The sequence below is a fragment of the Tursiops truncatus genome, unplaced genomic scaffold (assembly GCF_011762595.2).
Source record: "Tursiops truncatus isolate mTurTru1 unplaced genomic scaffold, mTurTru1.mat.Y mat_scaffold_173_arrow_ctg1, whole genome shotgun sequence".
In the NCBI taxonomy this organism is placed as follows: Eukaryota; Metazoa; Chordata; class Mammalia; order Artiodactyla; family Delphinidae; genus Tursiops; species Tursiops truncatus.
The window spans coordinates 23,134-46,812 of NW_022983222.1; the positions used below are offsets into that span (position 1 = coordinate 23,134).

Here is a 23,679-nt window from a genome sequence, read left to right on the forward strand (position 1 = left end):
GGTGGCTGCAGTGACTTAATTCTAGTTGGCAGAGCCCTGGCCACACACTAATTTCATTAGCCTCAAACTCCTGGATTTGAAAGATCCACTGAATATGATTCCTGTCCTCTGACGTGTCACTTACTAACCAATTCAGTGTGCATACAGAGGAGAGAAAGGACTTGCTCAGCTCTGGCCCACCGGCAGGCAGATGAGAATTCCCAGTCAGAGACACTGTTTACATCTGAGTGGTCATTCTTGCCCGGGTCCTCATTTTCAGGAAGGAAGTTCAATCCAGGCTTTGCCGGCAGCTGCAGCATTTGTTACATCCATTACTAGCTCCTTGTTCCTTCCTGCCCCCCAGTGCTTAGCATCCCCCATTTCAGTCACTAAGTCTTCCTTCCCCCAGCCTAGAAGCTTACCTCACCATAAATTTTTATCTCAAATGATAGGTTTGGCACATTCCCCACAGCAACCCACAGGGAATGGGGAAAAGAAAACTCAAATCTCTGGAGAGCTAAGAATTCAACCATTTAGAGGAGTTTCTTTTATACAGGACAGTCTTCATTGAGCTGAACCCTGCAATCCCAGAGAAGATTCACCTACCCGTTCTTTTCCTCTTTCCCTAAAGTGACTGTGTCTTTGAACAATGGGTCTGTGTCCCACTATTCTCTCTATTCATTTTGCAGGTTTACAGAGGCTGGGAAGCTGGGGACTGGACTTACATGCCAGGAGCTTCTAAGATCACACGCAAAAATAAGGCTACTGGAAGAGATTGTTGGAATCTATCTCTGTATATTTGAACATGGGCAGTGGTTAACCAGGATGCTCACACCAAGCTTATATCCAGCTTGCAGCACAAGCTACAAGTTGGTGCATCCCTCCTACTACCAGCCTCTTCTCAATAAATGCAGGTGAAAACTGGGGGCTCTTTTCCCTCAGCTGTTCATTCCAACATGAATAGCTGCAATTTGCAAACTAGAGGAAAATGACAGTGTTTTCTCTGAATGGTTTTGGTCCCAACGCACACTGCTAATGCTGGCATTCAGTTCCTTTCCTTCCCAGCCCAGGGAACGGGGGAACTAAGCATAAGGCAAGCGTTCTCTTTTCTTGCAAGTGCCTCAGATCCACACACCAGAGAAGGAATCAGCTCCCCCTGGAATCTTTTTCAGCAAACACAATCCTTCAGCCTAGTCGGCAAGCTCTCTCTTGACTTTAAGATTTCACTCTTTTTTCGACAGGCAGGCCCATCTGCAAGCTCCCAAGCTCCAAGTGAAGGCACCAAAATAATTTTTAAAATGTCAAACAGCAAATGTGCCTTCAACCCCCAGAGCTTCAGTAAAAATACTGTGAGTTGCCCCTGTGGTTCTCAGGTGACCTCTGGCCTCATCTTCCCTGCAGCGCTGCCTCCTCAGGTTCTCTAGTTTAAGCTCAGAGGTAAAGGAAGTGCTTCTGGGTTTTGCTTACAACAACCCAGGCTCTTCCTGAAAGCATTACCTCAAAGTGAAGGCTGCCCAGAAGCACTTTTGGCCTTGCAAACATCTAGAGGTGGCATACTCAACAGGTGCTAGGGACGCTCAGAGGCTCAGAGGGGCCATACCAGGCTGCAGCTTTAGACAGGCACCCCTCCTTCTGGCACAAACACAAACTTCATACCCCTGGGTGCTGATGTAGTGACAGCTTGAATCTCACAAGGAGTCCCCTCCAGAAACCCAACATGCTTCAGGAAAGGCACTTGAGAGGGAGCCAACTTTTTAGCTACGGGGAGCATAAGGGTCAGCCAGAACATCTGGAGAAGGGACTAACTGAGCTTGGGTCCTACCAGGCAGGGAGAGAGCTGTGCATTAGGAAAGGATCACTTCAAGACAGAGATGAACAAAAAACTTGGAGATAGGGGTAGAGAAGGAAAAGAGAGGCAGAAATTGAAAGGGAGAACATAAAAACAGAGAGACCAAAAAAAGAAAAAAAAAAAAAGCAGGGAGAAAGAGACACAAGGAGAGAGACACACAGGAAGAAAGACAGAGAAACAAGAGAACCCATAGTCACGCAGACCCTGAAACTCAATTTCTTCATCCAGAAGCCATCCATCTATACCCCAGGGCGGCACAGGAGCCGTGGGGCCGAGGCTGCGGGAGCAGGCGGTGAGAGAGCACTGCAGCACCGCCCACCGCTCAGCGGGCCCGATCCGCCGTCCTCGCATCTTCCGCCGTTGCCCGCCTGCACCCGGAGCTAGAGGACCGCCCGGCCTTGCTCAGCGCACCCTACTGCCTCCCTCCAGGCGCCTTCTTGTCTGGCTCTGAGAATCGTCCTCAAAACCCAGGACTGGGGTTGGGGGCTGCGTTAGGGAGGTCGTGGGAAAGGATGGGCACAGGGTGGGTGCAGAAAAAGCGACTGTGTTTCGCAGTTAGCATGAGCTCACCTCCGGGCTCTGAGCTGGCAGGAGTAGAAAGCTGATCGCCCGGCTCCTGCCAGTGGCCGGATCGCAAAGGCAGTTTAGACGGTGCAAACAACTGCCCAGAGCAAATCACCTGGGGGCACGTCTGCCGGTGGCTTCTCCCCGCTTGAGGACAGTCCCCACGCCTTCCGCCCCATGCCCTCGCAGAGACAGGTTACAGGTCGGGAAATCCAACCCGAGCGAAATGGGCAATTCACGTCCAAATGTAGGTGAAGACCTAGCCTTCGGTTTAAGAACTGCCTCCCTAAGCTCTTCTCGAAATTTTCCAAGGCAGCTGCAGCTTGTCGGGCGGCTTGGGGCAGGGAAGCTGGGGAGTTGAGAAATGCCTAGTTTCTAGGCGTCTTCTCATCTTCCATATTCCTTGCGCCTAAGTGGCTCTCACAGGAGCCCGGCACTTTTACAAGCCTGTTTTGGAACCATATTTCACTCTAATGAAAACCCATTTAAATCATCGCCTTGTTTTTCGGAGACTGTTTCTTGTCAATGGGACCATAAATCCAGAATGTCAAGCCGAATGGAGTGGAGCGCGGACAGGGGAGAGATGGAAGGGAAATGAATCAAGCACGGAAAGTACCTCCTCGGGTGAGGTGGGAGGGACTCGGCAGGATCTCCAGGGTGGAAATGACCGAAGGCTGACCAGACCCCGCACCCCTGGAATCCAAGCCCGCCTTCAGGATAAAGAGCGCGGGGAGCTACGGCGCGCTCTGCCCCGGAGGGAGCGCCCCCCTACCTGGAAAAGCCTCAGGATGTTGGCTACCATGATGGAGACCGAACTCCCCGAAGCCCCAGTCACTCCAACTACTTTCTCGGGATTGACAAAAACCGGAGGCTCGCCGTTGGTGCAGCGCACTTCGGAGGTGTCCTTCTGGATGAGCGCCTGGACGAAAGTGAGCGACTGTTCGAGCGCATAAGTGTCCCTGGAACAAGTGTCCAGGATCCGCGCTCCCAGCGTCACGTTGGGCAGCAGGTTGGGATCGCTGTTGATCTGGTCCAGGGCGTAGAGCATCGCTTCCAGCCTGTGGATCCCGTTCTCCCTCTTGATGTCGCCGCAGGGCACTCCGCTGGGACCCTTCGCGTGCACCGGAAACAGCCCCCCGAGGGTGACGTCCCCCTCGATCCGAATGGAGTGCGGGGCGTACATCTCCTGGCCGCGAGCCGCCGCCGCCAGCGCGCACAGAAGCACCTCCAGCACGCAGCAGGGAAACTTCATCAAAGTCAGGGCGCGGAGCAGCTTCCCCAGCTGGACCATGCTGCTCCCGCGGCTGCGGTGGTGGCGGCGGCACTCGAGGGGACGGTGGCGGGCTCGCCGGAGTCCTGGCCCCTTGGGGTGAGCTCCTCCGGGAAAGCCCAGGGTCTCCTGCGGGCGAGGAGGGTAGGGGCGCCCGGGGAAGGGCAGCCGGCGAGGGTGTGGGGGGGGGTCCCGCGGCGCCTGCCAGCTTGGGGCGCCGTGCGCTCTTGGGTTCCCCGGCCAGCGCGCCGCGCTCGAGCTCGCGCTCGGTGGCTTGCAGCTCGAGCTCTCCAACAGCCCAGCACTGGGGAGAGAGCGAGGATGGCTATCGCTTTAAATGCGCGTTCGGCTCCCTCTCCTCCTCCGCCCACTCCCTCCCACCCTCGCTCGCTCTCAGGCTCTCCCCACCCTTCCCAGCGCCCACCCTCCCCAGGGTTTTGCATCATCACGCAGGGAGGGGCTGCGTGCTGAGGTAAGGGGGGAGGGAATGGGTGGGCGGCTGTGGGGGGGGAGTACCTCTGATTGGGAGTTTCGAGGTCCCCAGGGAATCTGGGGATTGCAGGTCGCAGGCGAAGGCTGAGCTCCTGCTTCGGTCTCACTGTAGCAGCCGCTCGCTCGCCCGCCTGCACCCACACGCACATTCTAGGCACAGGGTGGCATCAGCCCCGGACAGGGCGGTTCTAGCTGGGGCTGACTGCTTCCAACCCTGAGGTCCGGAGCCGGGGCTGTCAGCGCCGGGAGAATGCGAGGTAGTCGAAGGTGATGCCGCCAAGCATGAAGGGTAGTAGGGAGACCCCAGTCTCTACTGCTAATTCGCCTGTGCCAGTTTTTCCTAAGAAAAACACACATACACACAGGAGCCTGATTTATGACCTAAAGAACCTTTACGCAGAGACTTCTCCGGGGCCAGGCACTGGGCTAGCCTGTAGGGAAAGACGCCAACAAGAAATGCTGGGAATGGAAATGCATCTTTGGTCTTCAGGGGTTACTGTGGCCGGAGCCGGATGAAGTAACCCTGGTCTCCAGTAAATCTGTGGCGGATTCGCTCCTTTTCTTCCTTTCATCGCAAGAGGTGGAACAACTGAGAACTCTGCAGAGCGCACTTTCTTCTCTGGCGCTGACAGGTGTAAGGCTCCCTCCTACCCAGTTCCAGAGATGCTTTTGGGCTGATGTCAGGTTTCCTCGGGCAGGAAATAGCAAGAAAGAGGTGGCAGTAGGAGGAGCAGACAGAAATCTCCCCATCGATCCAGTGATCCAGTGATCCATTCTTCTTTTTTTTTTCTGGCTGAAGATTTGGGGGGCTTGGGGAGTGGAATCAGGATGCCAGAGCAGGTTGTAGTGCAGTTAGGAAGCTGTTTTTCAAAGGTGTCCCCTCCTGCAGGTCCAGCCCAAACTTGGCCCATTAAAGCAACAAGTGGCCCTAGTTCCTACACAAGGAAGGGCAATGTATCTGCCCTTGGTGCCCACGTGTACTGCTTATGGAGGTCTCTACTCTTGCTGAGCCTTTCTGTTGGAGTGCAGCGAAACTGTCTTATACAGAATTGAGGGCGCAGAGGAAACCAAAACAAGACTATACTTTCTGTTGTAATGTTAGTGTACTAAAGAAAAATGTCCTTGCACATAAACAAAACAACACACACACACACACACACACACCTAAAAGTCAGAAGTTAAGAAGTTCTTTTTTTTTTGGCGGTACGCCTCTCACTGTTGTGGCCTCTCCCGACGCGGAGCACAGGCTCCGGACGCGCAGGCTCAGCGGCCATGGCTCACGGGCCCAGCCGCTCCGCGGCATGTGGGATCTACCCGACCGGGGCACGAACCCGTGTACCCTGCATCGGCAGGGGGACTTTCAACCACTGCGCCACCAGGGAAGCCCTATACTTATGATTTTATATTTGCTTATTTACTTTTGTCTCCCCCCTCAGCTCAAGAGAGACTATATTCATCTGTGTTAATCACTGCTGTGTTTCCTGAACATGCCTATAAATCATACTGAAGAATGGTGCCTGAAATTTGGTAAGGGATCAATCAATTTTCTTGGCTGGATGAAGAAATGTGTTCATAAATTAATGAACAGATCTTCGGGGCTTCTGACTTGAGGACTAATGGGAAGAGGATGGCAAATGGTTGGGACAGGGTACTGCAAGAAGTAGTATTTGGAGTACTCTGATAGCTATCCTAACAGATAAGATTGTGTTCATTTAAGTAGTTTTAATGAGAGAGCTGGGAACTAGGGACACACAGCATTAAGGTTTTTATAATGCATTCTGTAGAGTTCTTTTTAAGTCTGTACAAATATCATTGAAAATATATGCATACATATACACCTCTGTTACTTTACTTAGTGCTTTACGAGAGCCCCTCAAGGAAGGGGTAGTAGCAACTCTCAGTATCCTTCCTTTATGATGAGCTTAATTTATTCAAAGTTACATCATAATTTATTTGTAACTGTGAAACTAGACTTAGTTATTGAATAGACCCTCCCTAGAAACGTATGACATTAATAAAACCAACAAAACTTTGTTCAGTTTCCAATGATAGACACACTACAGACTCAATTATGGGCCATCCAGTTTAATGAAGGGAAGAAGTGATTGAACAAATATAGAGCAAACAGAATATGAAGTTTTATCCTCCATTAATATTAGTAACGGATAGTGTGGGCTCCAATGCCTTCAAGATAGCTTGAGACCATCATCTCTGTGTCATGGGCAGGGGGATGTTCAGCCAGGATGTCTTTCTCTGTCACTGAGAAAAATGTCCATAATATATAATGATACCTACTGAAACTGATATGGGGCATTTGGGTAATAAGGAATCCATTAGCATATTTTTCCGGAAGCCTTGACTACAAAATGAAGACAGTAGATTTGGACACTTTCAGCCATGAAGAAGTTGTTTGGATATTCATCTTTATGCCTAATGAAATAAGCTTATTTCATCTCTGCAGCTTCCCATATACCATTTTCCCACCTCTGTTTTATGTTTGGAAAGACTTTTAGAAATTGAAAGTCAAGTTAAAAAGTGAGTGACAACTTAAATGATATATGGAATATTTTGCTGACTTACAAGAGCATGCAGAATTAAATATGACCCAGTTCAAATGTTTATTTTAACGTGTATGTTGAGGTGGAGTTTTCAAGGTGCCAGAAAATGAGAATTCACCTTCCAGTGTGTGTTACCAGTTCTGTTCATTGCACAGAATCATCTTCATAAAACATACTGTTTTCTATGTACCTGGTATATATCTCAATTAGTTTGAAGAATTTCTCAGATACCTCTTAATATGTAGTGCTCCAATTCCAATCTTGCCAAGTCCTGTACCAGTGACACAGCACACAGGAGTTTTACTTCTCTTTATTTCTCTGGGTTGTTCAGCACCCAATGAAAGAACAATGGAATGGGATCAAAGAGATCAGGGTTCTTGTCCCAGATTTACCATAAAATAATTGTGTCCTCTTGGGAAAATTATAGTCATTCTAGGTCCCTTTTCTTTACTTTGACAGAGCTGCACTAGATGACCCCAAATAATATAGCACTCTTTCAGTAGTAGCTTAGATGTTATTGGTTTTCTGAAACAAATGAAGACAATGACACATGAAGCTGTGCAACATCTCTGTAGCTCTGTTGTCTTAGAGTTGCCTGCATTTTACAGATGATAAGATGACTGTGCATAGAAGTAGATGTTTGGAACCAGCGGTTCCAAAGTAAGTGGAGGTAAACCACAAATTTCCTTCCTTCCTGAAGCTCACTTAGCCAAAACATAGGCTTCTGAATATTGAGCTGTAAAGCATATTATCAGTACATTTTAAAAGAAGCTATTCTTCTAGGATTTCCAATTAATAGCAGGAGGTTTTGAAATGCTTAAAAGATCATCTGATTTTGTGAGATTTACAGCTCTATTTTCCTGTCAAGCAAGTTGTATTAGTGCCAGAGAGTCATCTGAGCTTCTGGATGCTTCTCTGAACCTCTTGAAGTTTTCTTCTTGCTCTCTGAAATTCATGCCAGGTAAGCCTTTTTCTAGAGCGTATGTACAGACTTGTGTATTTTTATATAGGAAAGCGATGCAGTGAGTCAAGTCGGGGGTTAAGCCCTCATTCTCAGAGTGGTATTGAGCTCCTGGTGAAATATAATCATCATTTCCTCAGAATCGAATAGCAGTTATCTCAGGTGTATAATCCCATTAACTATTTATACATTTACATATGACACATGGATTTATTGTACCTACGAGGTGTGTTCTCTTTGGGAAGTACAAAGCTCTTAGAGACATGGGTTGTTCATTTTTTTGTTTTCCCACAAATACTGTGACCCTTTGAGCAGGAAGGTCTATATTTTACTAACATCTAGAACCAGCAGCTAACACGGTGTCTAAGATGTAGTCAATAAATATGAAATAGATAATGAACACATTTTTATGTAAGGGCCAGGACATGGACAAATAGAAATTTTTCATTTTCAGTCACAAAGCAACAACAGACATAAAAATGATACAGACAACAAGTGCTACGGTCATTCAAAGAAGGCATAGAATAGATAGAAGGATCTCCTCTATGGCACAGGGAACTATACTCAATATTTTGTAATAACAGCTGTATGGGGCACCTGCTCCACACCAGGCCCTATGACAGGTGCTTACATACTTTCCCTCTCCCCCATCCTATGGGGAAAGTACCTCTGCTATAGATTTAACATTTGCCTCCCCCATTAATAACTTCTTTAAACCTTATTCACATTGCATCAAAGGGATGCTTTGATGCACTGCTGAGGTCTTCTCAGCAAAGCTCACGGGAATTTGGTATATGAGGATCCACACTAGCGATCCATTTCATCGGTGTCAATCTTTCTGGACAGTTTGGGTGGAAAGGACAATTCCTGAAGGTGCGATACCTTCACCGCATGTACTAGCATTGGGTGTTGCTTGTGTGTGTGTCACTGACTTCAGCCTTGCTGTAGCAATAATAGCTAAGATACTGTAGAGCTGAGAGGCTATTTAAGTATATATAGATATATACATAAGATAAAAGCACCTAACTTTTTTCTACCTATTGCTTACTTTCCACAGCGGTGTACACACCACACTTTAGGAAACAGTGATGTAGTCCAATTTGTCTTCTCATTTGAAGATGAGAAATGAAGGTCTGGAGACCTTTCATTGCTCAAGGTCATTCGAGTGTTTAAGGGCAGGATGCTGGGGTTCCTGACTTCCAGGGAACCTAACTTTTCTCTGAAATTATACTGCCCCTTAATCTCTTAGCAGTACATAAAACAAATATTGGTGACCTCGTGACATGCCAGCCCTTGGGTGAAATGGAGATCTGTGACTGGCTCTCAAACTTTTAAGAAATGGGAGTCTAGGGAAAAAAACCCAAAACAGTCATGCAAAGACTCACTGGGCTAGAAGGGGAGCCCGTGGTCGTCTAGCTCAGTGCTGGGCTGAACGCTGGATCGTCCAAGGAGGGTCTTGGAGGCCTCTCTGCAGGCCAAGTAGTCAAGGCATAAGGGGGAATCAGGCAGGTTTGCTTCTGTTTCTTCATGTTATTTTCATGTAAGATAGCACTGAAAACTTCAAAAGTAACACTGGAAATGTGCTGTGCTTGTCCATTTTCATCTTATAGGTAATGACATGAAGGCTCAAAGGGGGATCGTGTTTTTCTAGTTGATAACAGACAGCATTCCTCATCCAGCATTCCTATAGCTTAAAAAAGCAATAGAGGCAAGTGGGTCCATGAACGTGGGTTTTGTGGTCACGCAGATTTGAACTTGCTTCCCAGCAGGGCTTGAATGGAGTTTTTCTCTCCAAATTAGGCAAATTGCTTCTCCAAGGCTCAGTGTTGTTGGTCAGTGTTGTTATAGGGGAGTGAGGTAAAAGCATTTTCTTCACCATATCCTGCCCCAGACATGTTATCTGAAAGGAAGGAAGGAAAAATGGGAGGGATATATGGAGAAAGAGGGAGGAAACTAAGGTGGCAGAGAACATTCCTAAAAGTCCTCCATGTTACTTCTGCTGTGCTTCCACATGCTCCTTGGGACCTCGCTTGCCAACAGAAATGTTGATTAAGCACTCTGGTCCTTATGTACTTTCTGCATTGGGAACACTTATAGTTAGGTTTCAGGGCTCTGAACTCCCCAAACTGGGGAACTTGTCATTAAAAGGTCCTTTTAAAAAGCACAAGTGTCCCAAAGTTTAATGGCATTAGATTTTGGCAATGATTTCTTGAATATGACACCAAAGGCACAGGCAACAAAAGGAAAATAGAGAAATTGGACTTCATGAAAAATTTTAAAACTCTGTGCATCAAGACCCTATCAACAGAGGAAAAGGGCAATCAGAATGAGAGGAGATGTTTGGAAATCACATATCTGATAAGGGATTAATATCTAGAGTGTACAGAGAACTCCTAAAACTCAACCACAAAGCAAACAACCTGGTTAAAAAATGGGCAAAGGACTTGATTAGACATTTCTGCTAAGAAGATACATAAATGGCCCATAAACACCTCAAAAGATGCTCAGCATCACTGATCATTAGGAAAATACAAGTCAAGACTACAGTGAGACACCACCTTACACACCTTAGGGTGGCTACTATGAAAACAAAAAATAACAAGGGCTGATGAGGATGTAGGATATTGGAACCCTGTGCACTACTGGTGAGAATGTAAAACGGTACAGCCATTGTGCAAAATATCATGGTGGCTCCTCAAAATTAAAAGTAGGATTACCATATGGTCCAGTTCCACTTCCTGGGTATATACCCAACATAACTGAAAGCAGGTTTTCCAAGATACTTTGTATACCTATGTTCATAGCAGCATTGTTCACAATAACTAAACTGTGGAAGCAACCCAACTGCCCACTGACAGATGAATAGATAAGCAAAACGGGGTGTATACACAACAGAATATTATTCAGCCTTAAAGAGGAAGTTCTGACACAGGCTACAACATGGATGAATCTTGAGGACATGATGCTAACCTACTAGTCACAGAAAGACAAATGCTCTCGATTCCACTTGTATGAGGCACCTAGAGTGGTCAAGTTCATACACACAGAAAGTCGAATGGTGGGTGCCAGGGGCTGGGGGTAGCGGTTGCTGGAGGGCAGAGAGTTCCAGTTTTTCCAGAAGAAAAGAGTTCTGGAGATTGGCTGCCGCCCAACGTGAATCTCCTGAACGTTTCTAAACTCTACACTCATAAGTGATACGATGATACAATTTTATGTGCATTTCACTACAATTAAAAACCAAACATGGACTTCCCTGGTGGCGCAGTGTTTAAGAAATTGCCTGCCAATGCAGGAGACACGGGTTCGAGCCCTGGTCCGGGAAGATCCCACATGCCGCGGAACAACTAAGCCTGTGTGCCACAACTACTGAGCCTGCGAGCCACAGCTACTGAAGCCCGTGTGCCACAACTACTGAAGTGCATGCACCTAGAGCCCGTGCTCCGCAACAAGAGAAGCCACCACAGTGAGAAGCCCACACACCGCAACGAGGAGTAGCCCCCGCTTGCCGCAACTAGAGAAAGCCCGCGCACAGCAACAAAGACCCAACGCAGCCAAAAATAAATAAATAAATAAATTTTAAAATTTATTTAAAAAACTATTTAAAAAATAAAACACCAAACACAAGTGGCCCTCGGAGACACAGTAAATATTTTTGTCATTCACAGTTTAGAGCTGCCTCATTGTCAGGGTGCTAGTCTTCAGTCAACTTGCTGATAACTGGTAAGGAGGGGATGGGAACTTCCATGAAAGAGCTTCTGAAGCTAAGTAGCCTGGTCCATTTCCTAATGTCTTCAACGAATATCTGAGTGCTTGCTGGAGCCAGTCACTGTACTTGGTCCTCGAGATAGACAGCTGTGAAAAAATTATACGGAGAGCCTTGCAATCTGGGAGTGAGAGGTGGGGTAGGGAAGGACCCGTAAATGAAAGCATGGAAGTTTTTAGCATGTTACCAGATGATGCAGGTTACGGGAACAATAAAGCATCAAAGGGAAAGAGGGCTACCCTAATTAAAAGGGGACATGTGGACAGACCGGAGAGAGCAGCCCCTGTAGACACAGAGAGAAAGAACATTCTAGGCAGAGAGAATAGTAAGTGCAGGAGGCTATGGGGAGGGAGCTGCTAGGAACAGCCAGGGACAGTGTGCCAGTGTGTCTGGAAGGGCTTGAGGGAAGGGGAGGGACGGTGTGTGTGTGTGTGTGTGGTGTGTGTTGTGTGTGTGTGTGAGAGAGAGAGACAGAGAGAGACAGAGAGACAGAGAGAGACAGAGAGAGATAGGGATGGGGAGGGGAGAGAGGGAGAAGACTGCTTTTATTCGAATCCAGATGGGAGCCTCTGAAGGGTTTTGAGCTCCGAGTGACACGATGTGACTTGGGACTTACCAGGATCACCGTGACCGCTGTACCTAGAACAGATTGAATGGGAGGGGGCAAAGCAGAAAAAGGCATTTGGAGAGGGTGCACAGAAGGGGAGAGCAGGGCTGATGGGACCTGAGGGGAGAGGTTTTCTGTCTCTTGTAGGGTGCCAGCTAGGGTTTAGTCTGGGTGTGGCCGCCCCGCTCCCCGTCTGCAGCACTCTGCCCTCCTCACCTTCTGTAAACAGAGGCTAAGTGCATCCTTGAGGCTCTCCCAGAGAGTTGATGGCCTGCCTGGGACAGTCCTGAGTCACAGCCCCTTGGCTGTAACCAGCTCCAGGGATGCTCCTGTCCTGAGCATTGACCTCCCTCAGGGGGAGTCCTCATTCTCCGGGAGGAAATGGATATCTCACTGCTGCGGGCTCTTAACTCCTGTAAAGCTGCAGGACAAATGACTTCGCTGAACATGCTTCATGCAGGGAAGAATGGGTAATCTCAGAGAAGGGAATAAAACTTCTCAAAACTCCGAATCAGGGGATTGCAGAGAAGCTCGCTGTCTTCTCTCTTGGCTGTGTGTGTGTGAATCGGAGAAGGAGAAGGCGGGCACCGACTTGGGTCTCGGTTCACCCCCGCGGACCATCCTTCCAGGGCAAGTTTTTCTTAGTGTTACTCGATTTCCTGAAGTGGGAGAATGAATACCCAGTGTAGAAAAGGGGGAATAAAAGTGTGTTAATTAGCATGAAATATGGTCATCTGATGACTTGTCCATTATGTATTTGAGGAAGCGAAGATTCTGAAGACCTTCACCTACTCAAGGAGAGGAAGTTGCCTCTGTCTACACCAGGACCTCTTACTTTTGCTACTGGTGACATTTTGTGTCCGATAATTCTTTGCTGTAGGCTGTCCTGGGCATTGTGGGATACTCCTACAGTATCCCTGGCCTCCGCCCAGCGGACGCCAGCAGTCCTTCCCCAGCTGTGACAGCAGAAATGGCTCCTGAACTTGTCAATTGTCCGGGGGGTGGGGAGCTGGGGGGAGGGGGGCAGAGTTGTTCTGGGTTGAGAGCCCCTGACCCAGGCTCAGCAGGCACATGGGTGAAGTCAGGACTGTGTATGTCATGTCCTCTCTGGCTAACAATAATCGATGGAGTTAAAACTAATAGTGGCTTCTGCTTGGTCACTGGGACAGCAGAGCATTCACTGTTCTGCCTTGAGAGAACAATTTTCCTGTGTTTTAACTAATAAGGCCCTTGTGATGGCTGGATTCTGGGCACCTCAACTAATAAGCGTGCCTATAAGGCAAAGAAACCAAAACCAACGTCCTCCCTGATTGCTAGGGAGGGGGCATGTTTTCTTTCCTCTCCCTCTCCTGGATCCATACAGTAATTAGCCAAAGTAAAATGAATATTAGCTCATGCTTAATTGCCTTTACAGTGTACTCGCCAGCACTGATGCAATAGTGCTAAAGCAATGTTTTTTAATAAATTTTTTAAAATTTATTTTTATTTTTGGCTACCTTAGGTCTTTGTTCCTGCGCGTGGGCTTTCTCTAGTTGTGGTGAGCAGGGGCTACTCTTCGTTGCGGTTCACGGGCTTCTCACTGGGTGGCTTCTCTTGTTGCAGAGCACGGGCTTTGGCGCGTGGGCTTCAGTAGTTGTGGCACGCAGGCTCCGTAGTTGTGGCACACGGGCTTAGTTGCTCCACGGCATGTGGGATCTTCCTGGACCAGGGCTCGAACCCGTGTTCCCTGCACTGGCAGGAGGATTCTTAACCACTGCGCCACCAGGGAAGTCCCTAAAGCAATTATTTTTTTAACTTTATGGCTTTAAATAATCCTTGGCTCTGAAATTCCCTGTACCCCTCAGCTACGTAACCACAGGCCTCTCTGCCCTAAATCCTTTTCTTACACTTTGTAGCTTTTTAAGCAAGGCCCCTCTTTAGGAAGACATAATCCCTTCTCTGTAGAAAACATGAAAGACCTGAACAAATCAAGATTTCTCCATGGAGAATTCAGCTAGTCCTGTGCTTAGCTCCAAACAAGGAAATCCATCTCTACACCAAGCACACCATTACCCGGACTAATGTCTGACTTGAATAACAAGCAAATTATTGTGCTTTTAATTGTACCCTGCTCAGTCACAAAGCCCGTGTGAGAGAGGAATGTGCCCAGCTTCTCCAGGAGAAACAGGTCAGGCCTCTAATCCTCCTTTTCTGTCACCTTCCCCTCCCCCTTTCCAATCCTTTCTCTTCTCAGCAGAGCAGAGGGAACAAAAAGAGACAGCTAAATTATGTTTAAAATGGAAGAGTCTAAAAGAAAAACGGCGGTCAGTACTGACTTGGGAGAGGATGCATTATCTATCCACAGCCTCTGCAGTGTGGGCTGAGGACAATCAGTGTTCTCACCAGCTTGCTGGAGGGTGATATCTGCGAGCCTAAACCAGGCTTTCTCAGCCTCAGCACGACTGCTGGGTGGGGTTGGATGCTTCTTTGCTGTGGGCCTGTCCTGTGATGGAAGGACTTTTAGCCTCCCCTAAGCTGTGACCATCCAAAGTGTCCCAAGACACTTTCAAATGTCTCCTGGGTGCAAAATTGCCCCTGGTTGAGAACCAGGGCACCAAGCCCTTCCATATTGGGATGTACTTGCTCCTTCTCCCATTCTCTCCCCCACCCATACACAAAACCCAAAAAAATCATGGTTCCTGTGTTAAAACTGGGGAGATCAACGTGCTCTTCATGTAGGTAGAATGAGCGGAAAGGAAAAAGACACTGACTTGTGTGTAGTCAGGGGACAGAGTGGGAACCCCCTCAATGCCAAGACTGAAAAGAGTCTTAGGATGTGGGTGTGTTTCTGGCTCCCTCTGGGAAGTGGCAATGCCCCTGGTTGAACAAGCCAACTTTCGAACGCCTCTACCCTGTGCACTTTGGAATCGGGCTTGCTGTGGGTGAGATGAGGATTGATGGCGAGGCTGCAGAGATGAAGACGCCTGTGCAGGTGCTGACTGTCTCCTCCCACACTACTTGGGACAGGGGAGAACAACCCAGCTTCAGAGAAATACCCATTGCTCAGACAATGACGATCCTGTCTTGGACCTAAACATCGGGATGAAAGAGGGCTACTGACAAGACAGACGTTGTGCAAGCATGGGGTTGCACTTTCATTACAGACATTGAGGCAAACATTTCACTCCTGGTGATATAAGACCTCCCCTATTTTTAGGAACTTACAAGAAGCATTATTGCGTGTTCTTACCGGCCAGAAGGAAAGGCGGGAGAACGAGCACACTGCAGTGAGCTCCCATATCCATTAGATGGCGGTGTACATCTTCCTCAGAAGCCAGGCGGGCAGCGCTCTGGGCAGCTCGTTGGCCTAAGCAAGACAAGGGCCACTCTTCTTTCGGGAGACAGGCGTCTCCTGTCATTGTCGGCACAAACAGCCCCAAACAATTGCACTGACCACAGAGCTCTAAGCCACGTTCCAGGGCACTGCCGTCTGTTCAGGAGTGAATGCTGGGAAAATGAACCACGCTGCTAATTTGCTTGATTGGGGGGAAAATAAGATCTCAAGTGACAGTGGGTGTAATTTATTTTTCCAACAAGAATAGGGGCAAAGCCATTTCATCACCACCACCCCCCACTGCTACCATAAATGAAAGCAATCACCTAATTAGTCCTGAATTACTAACTGGCAGGGTAAAGATCTGCTGGAAGTCAAGCTGAAGTGGGGAGTCTGGAGAAAGGGATATGATTTCTGCAGGGGAGGAGGGGAGGGATAGGGCGGGGTGGGAGGGGCGGGAGGGGAGGGGAAGGCCTGAAGCCCATTGTGAGGTCCTGCGCCCCTGTCTTCTGGGGGCCGTGCTGGCCCTGACCCTGGGAGAAAAAGAGGCTCAGTGATGTCTTCAGGCCGTTCATTTTGTGCAGGAGAATGACTTTATAAAGTGAAGGAAAAAGAACCTGTTGGAGAAAACCTATCCGAGAGTTTCTCTGAAAATACTACAGATGGAGATGAACTGGCTCGGGAAGGAGAGCACAGCCCTGTGGCGCCTGGCCACCCAGGAAGGTTCTCTCACGGAAACAACAGGCAGATCTGAAACCAAGTTGGGCTTTACGTCATTAAGAAATCCCCCAAAGGAATGGAATAAAGGCCTCCTTTCACACTTTGCGTTTTCCATGTGTCCTGAGGAAGCGCCTCTTCCCCAGCTGAGACAGCGCGCCGTCCCCGCGACCCAGTGAGCGGCCCTCATCCTGCGGGGAAAGCAAAACAGCAGCGGCGTGGGTGCGCGCCCAGAGCTGCCCCTCTCGCAATTGATTTGTTCAGGGATGACTTCTTGCGTTCTAGTTAGATGTGACTTTAATCGAAGTGCTTTCCTAAGGCGATTTATCACAACTGTGAACCGTCAGTTTGCACAGCTGCTGCTCTTTTAGGGAAACGCACAGTCTCGGGAGGCGGAGGGGCCGGCGCGGGCTCCCCTCTTTCCCACGGACCGGCCCGCGTGCCCCTCGCCCACCAGAAATATGTGCGCCGCGTCCTCAGAGGCCGCCGCTTCTGTGCTCGGGCTCCTCTGCTGTTTCTGGCTGCTGAACAGCCATCTCCTCTCTCCTGGGAGGGGCACCTGGTTTCCTTTTGGGGCGCTCCCCTTCTCTCCGTCTCAGCTCCTGCAGCGGAGACGAGGCTGCCCCTCTCTCCCTGCACGCTGTGGGCTGGGTGTGCAACCCGGCTCGGGCCACAGTCCCCCACGGTCCCCGCCGACCCCGCTCAGCGCCAACCACAGCCGGCAAAGCCCACACGGGGCGCCCAGTTAAAGCTGAACCGCAGATGAAAACCACGACTTTTTAGGGTGTCTTCAACATTGCATGCAACATACTTCTACTAAAAAAATTACTGTTTATCTGAAGTTCAGCTTTAACGAGGCGGGCATCCTGTATTTTGTCTGGCAGCCTTCTTGGTTCTGAAGAAAATGTTTGTCCAGAGCAGGTCAAATTGGAATCAGCCTAGGACTTTTAACTGGAGCTTTGGGGAAAAAATACTTAAAAGGTATCTCTTGGGACTGCTAGGCTGGTAAGATTCATGCTTGCAACTGCTGGGAGCCAGTTTTGCTATCATGTGGGGAGAGCTGCTTGAACTAGAAGCCAACACCACAGAGAGCAGACCTGTTTCATTTGAACAGGTGGATCCAGCTGTTCTTGAAGCTGGCCCGGTGGGTGGTAGAGGTCAGGGTGCTGATGGCCAGGAGGGATAATAATTTCCTACCCCTCAAATCTGGGAAGTGAAAACAGCAGGGCTGAATGTGCCCACGGGGCATGGCTTCTGTTCAACTGGAAGAGTGGTGAATGGCTATTGGGTGACAAAAACAGTCGGTCTACTATATTCTTACTTTGTTTGCTAATTGTTTTGCTGCATGTAAACTCTTTGTTGCATTAGCTCTTGTTCATGACATCATGTCTGGAGACAGGGTCTGATAGACTTACATGTGGAATTGGAGACTTAAATTTCAAATCTGCCTCTGCCTAGTTGAGTGGCTTTAGGGTTCTCGTAACCTCTACAAAGTTGAGTTTCTGGCTCTGAAACCTAAGGACAGAGGTTATCTTAATCCATTTGGGCTGCTATAACAAAATACCAGAGTCTGGGTAGCTTATGAACAACAGAAATTTATTTCTCATAGTTCTGGAGGTTGGAAGTCTAAGATCAGGGTGCGAGCAAATTCACAGTCCGGTGAGTATCTTCTTCCTGGGTCACAGTTCGCGTGTTTTCTCTGTAACCTCCCATGGCAGAAAAGTCGAGGGACCTCTGCGGGGTCTCTTTTATGAGGGCACTAATTTTGTTCATGAGGGTTCTACCCTCATGACCTTATCACCTCCCAAATGCCACACCTCCTGATACCATCACTTTGGGGGTTAGGATTTCAACGTATGAATTTTGGGGGAGGCAAATGTTAAATCTATAGCAGAGGTACTTTCCCCATAGGATGGGGGAGAGGGAAAGTATGTAAGCACCTGTCATAGGGCCTGGTGTGGAGCAGGTGCCCCATACAGCTGTTATTACAAAATATTGAGTATAGTTCCCTGTGCCATAGAGGAGATCCTTCTATCTATTCTATGCCTTCTTTGAATGACCGTAGCACTTGTTGTCTGTATCATTTTTATGTCTGTTGTTGCTTTGTGACTGAAAATGAAAAATTTCTATTTGTCCATGTCCTGGCCCTTACATAAAAATGTGTTCATTATCTATTTCATATTTATTGACTACATCTTAGACACCGTGTTAGCTGCTGGTTCTAGATGTTAGTAAAATATAGACCTTCCTGCTCAAAGGGTCACAGTATTTGTGGGAAAACAAAAAAATGAACAACCCATGTCTCTAAGAGCTTTGTACTTCCCAAAGAGAACACACCTCGTAGGTACAATAAATCCATGTGTCATATGTAAATGTATAAATAGTTAATGGGATTATACACCTGAGATAACTGCTATTCGATTCTGAGGAAATGATGATTATATTTCACCAGGAGCTCAATACCACTCTGAGAATGAGGGCTTAACCCCCGACTTGACTCACTGCATCGCTTTCCTATATAAAAATACACAAGTCTGTACATACGCTCTAGAAAAAGGCTTACCTGGCATGAATTTCAGAGAGCAAGAAGAAAACTTCAAGAGGTTCAGAGAAGCATCCAGAAGCTCAGATGACTCTCTGGCACTAATACAACTTGCTTGACAGGAAAATAGAGCTGTAAATCTCACAAAATCAGATGATCTTTTAAGCATTTCAAAACCTCCTGCTATTAATTGGAAATCCTAGAAGAATAGCTTCTTTTAAAATGTACTGATAATATGCTTTACAGCTCAATATTCAGAAGCCTATGTTTTGGCTAAGTGAGCTTCAGGAAGGAAGGAAATTTGTGGTTTACCTCCACTTACTTTGGAACCGCTGGTTCCAAACATCTACTTCTATGCACAGTCATCTTATCATCTGTAAAATGCAGGCAACTCTAAGACAACAGAGCTACAGAGATGTTGCACAGCTTCATGTGTCATTGTCTTCATTTGTTTCAGAAAACCAATAACATCTAAGCTACTACTGAAAGAGTGCTATATTATTTGGGGTCATCTAGTGCAGCTCTGTCAAAGTAAAGAAAAGGGACCTAGAATGACTATAATTTTCCCAAGAGGACACAATTATTTTATGGTAAATCTGGGACAAGAACCCTGATCTCTTTGATCCCATTCCATTGTTCTTTCATTGGGTGCTGAACAACCCAGAGAAATAAAGAGAAGTAAAACTCCTGTGTGCTGTGTCACTGGTACAGGACTTGGCAAGATTGGAATTGGAGCACTACATATTAAGAGGTATCTGAGAAATTCTTCAAACTAATTGAGATATATACCAGGTACATAGAAAACAGTATGTTTTATGAAGATGATTCTGTGCAATGAACAGAACTGGTAACACACACTGGAAGGTGAATTCTCATTTTCTGGCACCTTGAAAACTCCACCTCAACATACACGTTAAAATAAACATTTGAACTGGGTCATATTTAATTCTGCATGCTCTTGTAAGTCAGCAAAATATTCCATATATCATTTAAGTTGTCACTCACTTTTTAACTTGACTTTCAATTTCTAAAAGTCTTTCCAAACATAAAACAGAGGTGGGAAAATGGTATATGGGAAGCTGCAGAGATGAAATAAGCTTATTTCATTAGGCATAAAGATGAATATCCAAACAACTTCTTCATGGCTGAAAGTGTCCAAATCTACTGTCTTCATTTTGTAGTCAAGGCTTCCGGAAAAATATGCTAATGGATTCCTTATTACCCAAATGCCCCATATCAGTTTCAGTAGGTATCATTATATATTATGGACATTTTTCTCAGTGACAGAGAAAGACATCCTGGCTGAACATCCCCCTGCCCATGACACAGAGATGATGGTCTCAAGCTATCTTGAAGGCATTGGAGCCCACACTATCCGTTACTAATATTAATGGAGGATAAAACTTCATATTCTGTTTGCTCTATATTTGTTCAATCACTTCTTCCCTTCATTAAACTGGATGGCCCATAATTGAGTCTGTAGTGTGTCTATCATTGGAAACTGAACAAAGTTTTGTTGGTTTTATTAATGTCATACGTTTCTAGGGAGGGTCTATTCAATAACTAAGTCTAGTTTCACAGTTACAAATAAATTATGATGTAACTTTGAATAAATTAAGCTCATCATAAAGGAAGGATACTGAGAGTTGCTACTACCCCTTCCTTGAGGGGCTCTTGTAAAGCACTAAGTAAAGTAACAGAGGTGTATATGTATGCATATATTTTCAATGATATTTGTACAGACTTAAAAAGAACTCTACAGAATGCATTATAAAAACCTTAATGCTGTGTGTCCCTAGTTCCCAGCTCTCTCATTAAAACTACTTAAATGAACACAATCTTATCTGTTAGGATAGCTATCAGAGTACTCCAAATACTACTTCTTGCAGTACCCTGTCCCAAACATTTGCCATCCTCTTCCCATTAGTCCTCAAGTCAGAAGCCCCGAAGATCTGTTCATTAATTTATGAACACATTTCTTCATCCAGCCAAGAAAATTGATTGATCCCTTACCAAATTTCAGGCACCATTCTTCAGTATGATTTATAGGCATGTTCAGGAAACACAGCAGTGATTAACACAGATGAATATAGTCTCTCTTGAGCTGAGGGGGGAGACAAAAGTAAATAAGCAAATATAAAATCATAAGTATAGGGCTTCCCTGGTGGCGCAGTGGTTGAAAGTCCCCCTGCCGATGCAGGGTACACGGGTTCGTGCCCCGGTCGGGTAGATCCCACATGCCGCGGAGCGGCTGGGCCCGTGAGCCATGGCCGCTGAGCCTGCGCGTCCGGAGCCTGTGCTCCGCGTCGGGAGAGGCCACAACAGTGAGAGGCGTACCGCCAAAAAAAAAAGAACTTCTTAACTTCTGACTTTTTAGGTGTGTGTGTGTGTGTGTGTGTGTTGTTTTGTTTATGTGCAAGGACATTTTTCTTTAGTACACTAACATTACAACAGAAAGTATAGTCTTGTTTTGGTTTCCTCTGCGCCCTCAATTCTGTATAAGACAGTTTCGCTGCACTCCAACAGAAAGGCTCAGCAAGAGTAGAGACCTCCATAAGCAGTACACGTGGGCACCAAGGGCAGATACATTGCCCTTCCTTGTGTAGGAACTAGGGCCACTTGTTGCTTTAATGGGCCAAGTTTGGGCTGGACCTGCAGGAGGGGACACCTTTGAAAAACAGCTTCCTAACTGCACTACAACCTGCTCTGGCATCCTGATTCCACTCCCCAAGCCCCCCAAATCTTCAGCCAGAAAAAAAAAAGAAGAATGGATCACTGGATCACTGGATCGATGGGGAGATTTCTGTCTGCTCCTCCTACTGCCACCTCTTTCTTGCTATTTCCTGCCCGAGGAAACCTGACATCAGCCCAAAAGCATCTCTGGAACTGGGTAGGAGGGAGCCTTACACCTGTCAGCGCCAGAGAAGAAAGTGCGCTCTGCAGAGTTCTCAGTTGTTCCACCTCTTGCGATGAAAGGAAGAAAAGGAGCGAATCCGCCACAGATTTACTGGAGACCAGGGTTACTTCATCCGGCTCCGGCCACAGTAACCCCTGAAGACCAAAGATGCATTTCCATTCCCAGCATTTCTTGTTGGCGTCTTTCCCTACAGGCTAGCCCAGTGCCTGGCCCCGGAGAAGTCTCTGCGTAAAGGTTCTTTAGGTCATAAATCAGGCTCCTGTGTGTATGTGTGTTTTTCTTAGGAAAAACTGGCACAGGCGAATTAGCAGTAGAGACTGGGGTCTCCCTACTACCCTTCATGCTTGGCGGCATCACCTTCGACTACCTCGCATTCTCCCGGCGCTGACAGCCCCGGCTCCGGACCTCAGGGTTGGAAGCAGTCAGCCCCAGCTAGAACCGCCCTGTCCGGGGCTGATGCCACCCTGTGCCTAGAATGTGCGTGTGGGTGCAGGCGGGCGAGCGAGCGGCTGCTACAGTGAGACCGAAGCAGGAGCTCAGCCTTCGCCTGCGACCTGCAATCCCCAGATTCCCTGGGGACCTCGAAACTCCCAATCAGAGGTACTCCCCCCCCCACAGCCGCCCACCCATTCCCTCCCCCCTTACCTCAGCACGCAGCCCCTCCCTGCGTGATGATGCAAAACCCTGGGGAGGGTGGGCGCTGGGAAGGGTGGGGAGAGCCTGAGAGCGAGCGAGGGTGGGAGGGAGTGGGCGGAGGAGGAGAGGGAGCCGAACGCGCATTTAAAGCGATAGCCATCCTCGCTCTCTCCCCAGTGCTGGGCTGTTGGAGAGCTCGAGCTGCAAGCCACCGAGCGCGAGCTCGAGCGCGGCGCGCTGGCCGGGGAACCCAAGAGCGCACGGCGCCCCAAGCTGGCAGGCGCCGCGGGACCCCCCCCCCACACCCTCGCCGGCTGCCCTTCCCCGGGCGCCCCTACCCTCCTCGCCCGCAGGAGACCCTGGGCTTTCCCGGAGGAGCTCACCCCAAGGGGCCAGGACTCCGGCGAGCCCGCCACCGTCCCCTCGAGTGCCGCCGCCACCACCGCAGCCGCGGGAGCAGCATGGTCCAGCTGGGGAAGCTGCTCCGCGCCCTGACTTTGATGAAGTTTCCCTGCTGCGTGCTGGAGGTGCTTCTGTGCGCGCTGGCGGCGGCGGCTCGCGGCCAGGAGATGTACGCCCCGCACTCCATTCGGATCGAGGGGGACGTCACCCTCGGGGGGCTGTTTCCGGTGCACGCGAAGGGTCCCAGCGGAGTGCCCTGCGGCGACATCAAGAGGGAGAACGGGATCCACAGGCTGGAAGCGATGCTCTACGCCCTGGACCAGATCAACAGCGATCCCAACCTGCTGCCCAACGTGACGCTGGGAGCGCGGATCCTGGACACTTGTTCCAGGGACACTTATGCGCTCGAACAGTCGCTCACTTTCGTCCAGGCGCTCATCCAGAAGGACACCTCCGAAGTGCGCTGCACCAACGGCGAGCCTCCGGTTTTTGTCAATCCCGAGAAAGTAGTTGGAGTGACTGGGGCTTCGGGGAGTTCGGTCTCCATCATGGTAGCCAACATCCTGAGGCTTTTCCAGGTAGGGGGGCGCTCCCTCCGGGGCAGAGCGCGCCGTAGCTCCCCGCGCTCTTTATCCTGAAGGCGGGCTTGGATTCCAGGGGTGCGGGGTCTGGTCAGCCTTCGGTCATTTCCACCCTGGAGATCCTGCCGAGTCCCTCCCACCTCACCCGAGGAGGTACTTTCCGTGCTTGATTCATTTCCCTTCCATCTCTCCCCTGTCCGCGCTCCACTCCATTCGGCTTGACATTCTGGATTTATGGTCCCATTGACAAGAAACAGTCTCCGAAAAACAAGGCGATGATTTAAATGGGTTTTCATTAGAGTGAAATATGGTTCCAAAACAGGCTTGTAAAAGTGCCGGGCTCCTGTGAGAGCCACTTAGGCGCAAGGAATATGGAAGATGAGAAGACGCCTAGAAACTAGGCATTTCTCAACTCCCCAGCTTCCCTGCCCCAAGCCGCCCGACAAGCTGCAGCTGCCTTGGAAAATTTCGAGAAGAGCTTAGGGAGGCAGTTCTTAAACCGAAGGCTAGGTCTTCACCTACATTTGG

At 48.4% G+C, this 23,679-nt stretch overlaps 2 protein-coding genes across 2 annotated transcripts; one reads left to right on the top strand and one right to left on the bottom strand.

The window, feature by feature from the left end:
• Positions 1 to 3,090: 3,090 nt before the first annotated feature.
• On the bottom strand, positions 3,091 to 4,063 carry LOC141277728 (metabotropic glutamate receptor 7-like). Its single transcript, XM_073799805.1, has one exon. The coding sequence runs from the start codon at positions 3,681 to 3,683 to the stop codon at positions 3,105 to 3,107; it is 579 nt and encodes a 192-aa protein (XP_073655906.1). The 5' UTR covers positions 3,684 to 4,063; the 3' UTR covers positions 3,091 to 3,104.
• Positions 4,064 to 22,206: 18,143 nt separating this feature from the next.
• On the top strand, positions 22,207 to 23,222 carry LOC141277729 (metabotropic glutamate receptor 7-like). Its single transcript, XM_073799806.1, has one exon. It carries the CDS (start codon positions 22,207 to 22,209, stop codon positions 23,206 to 23,208), a length of 1,002 nt encoding a protein of 333 aa, XP_073655907.1. The 3' UTR covers positions 23,209 to 23,222.
• Positions 23,223 to 23,679: the final 457 nt, after the last annotated feature.

What these genes read in the sequence shown, in the direction of transcription:
- LOC141277729 (XM_073799806.1), top strand. Translation starts at nt 22,207, where the DNA reads ATGCAAAACCCTGGGGAGGGTGGGCGCTGGGAAGGGTGGGGAGAGCCT.
- LOC141277728 (XM_073799805.1), bottom strand. Translation starts at nt 3,683, where the DNA reads ATGGTCCAGCTGGGGAAGCTGCTCCGCGCCCTGACTTTGATGAAGTTT.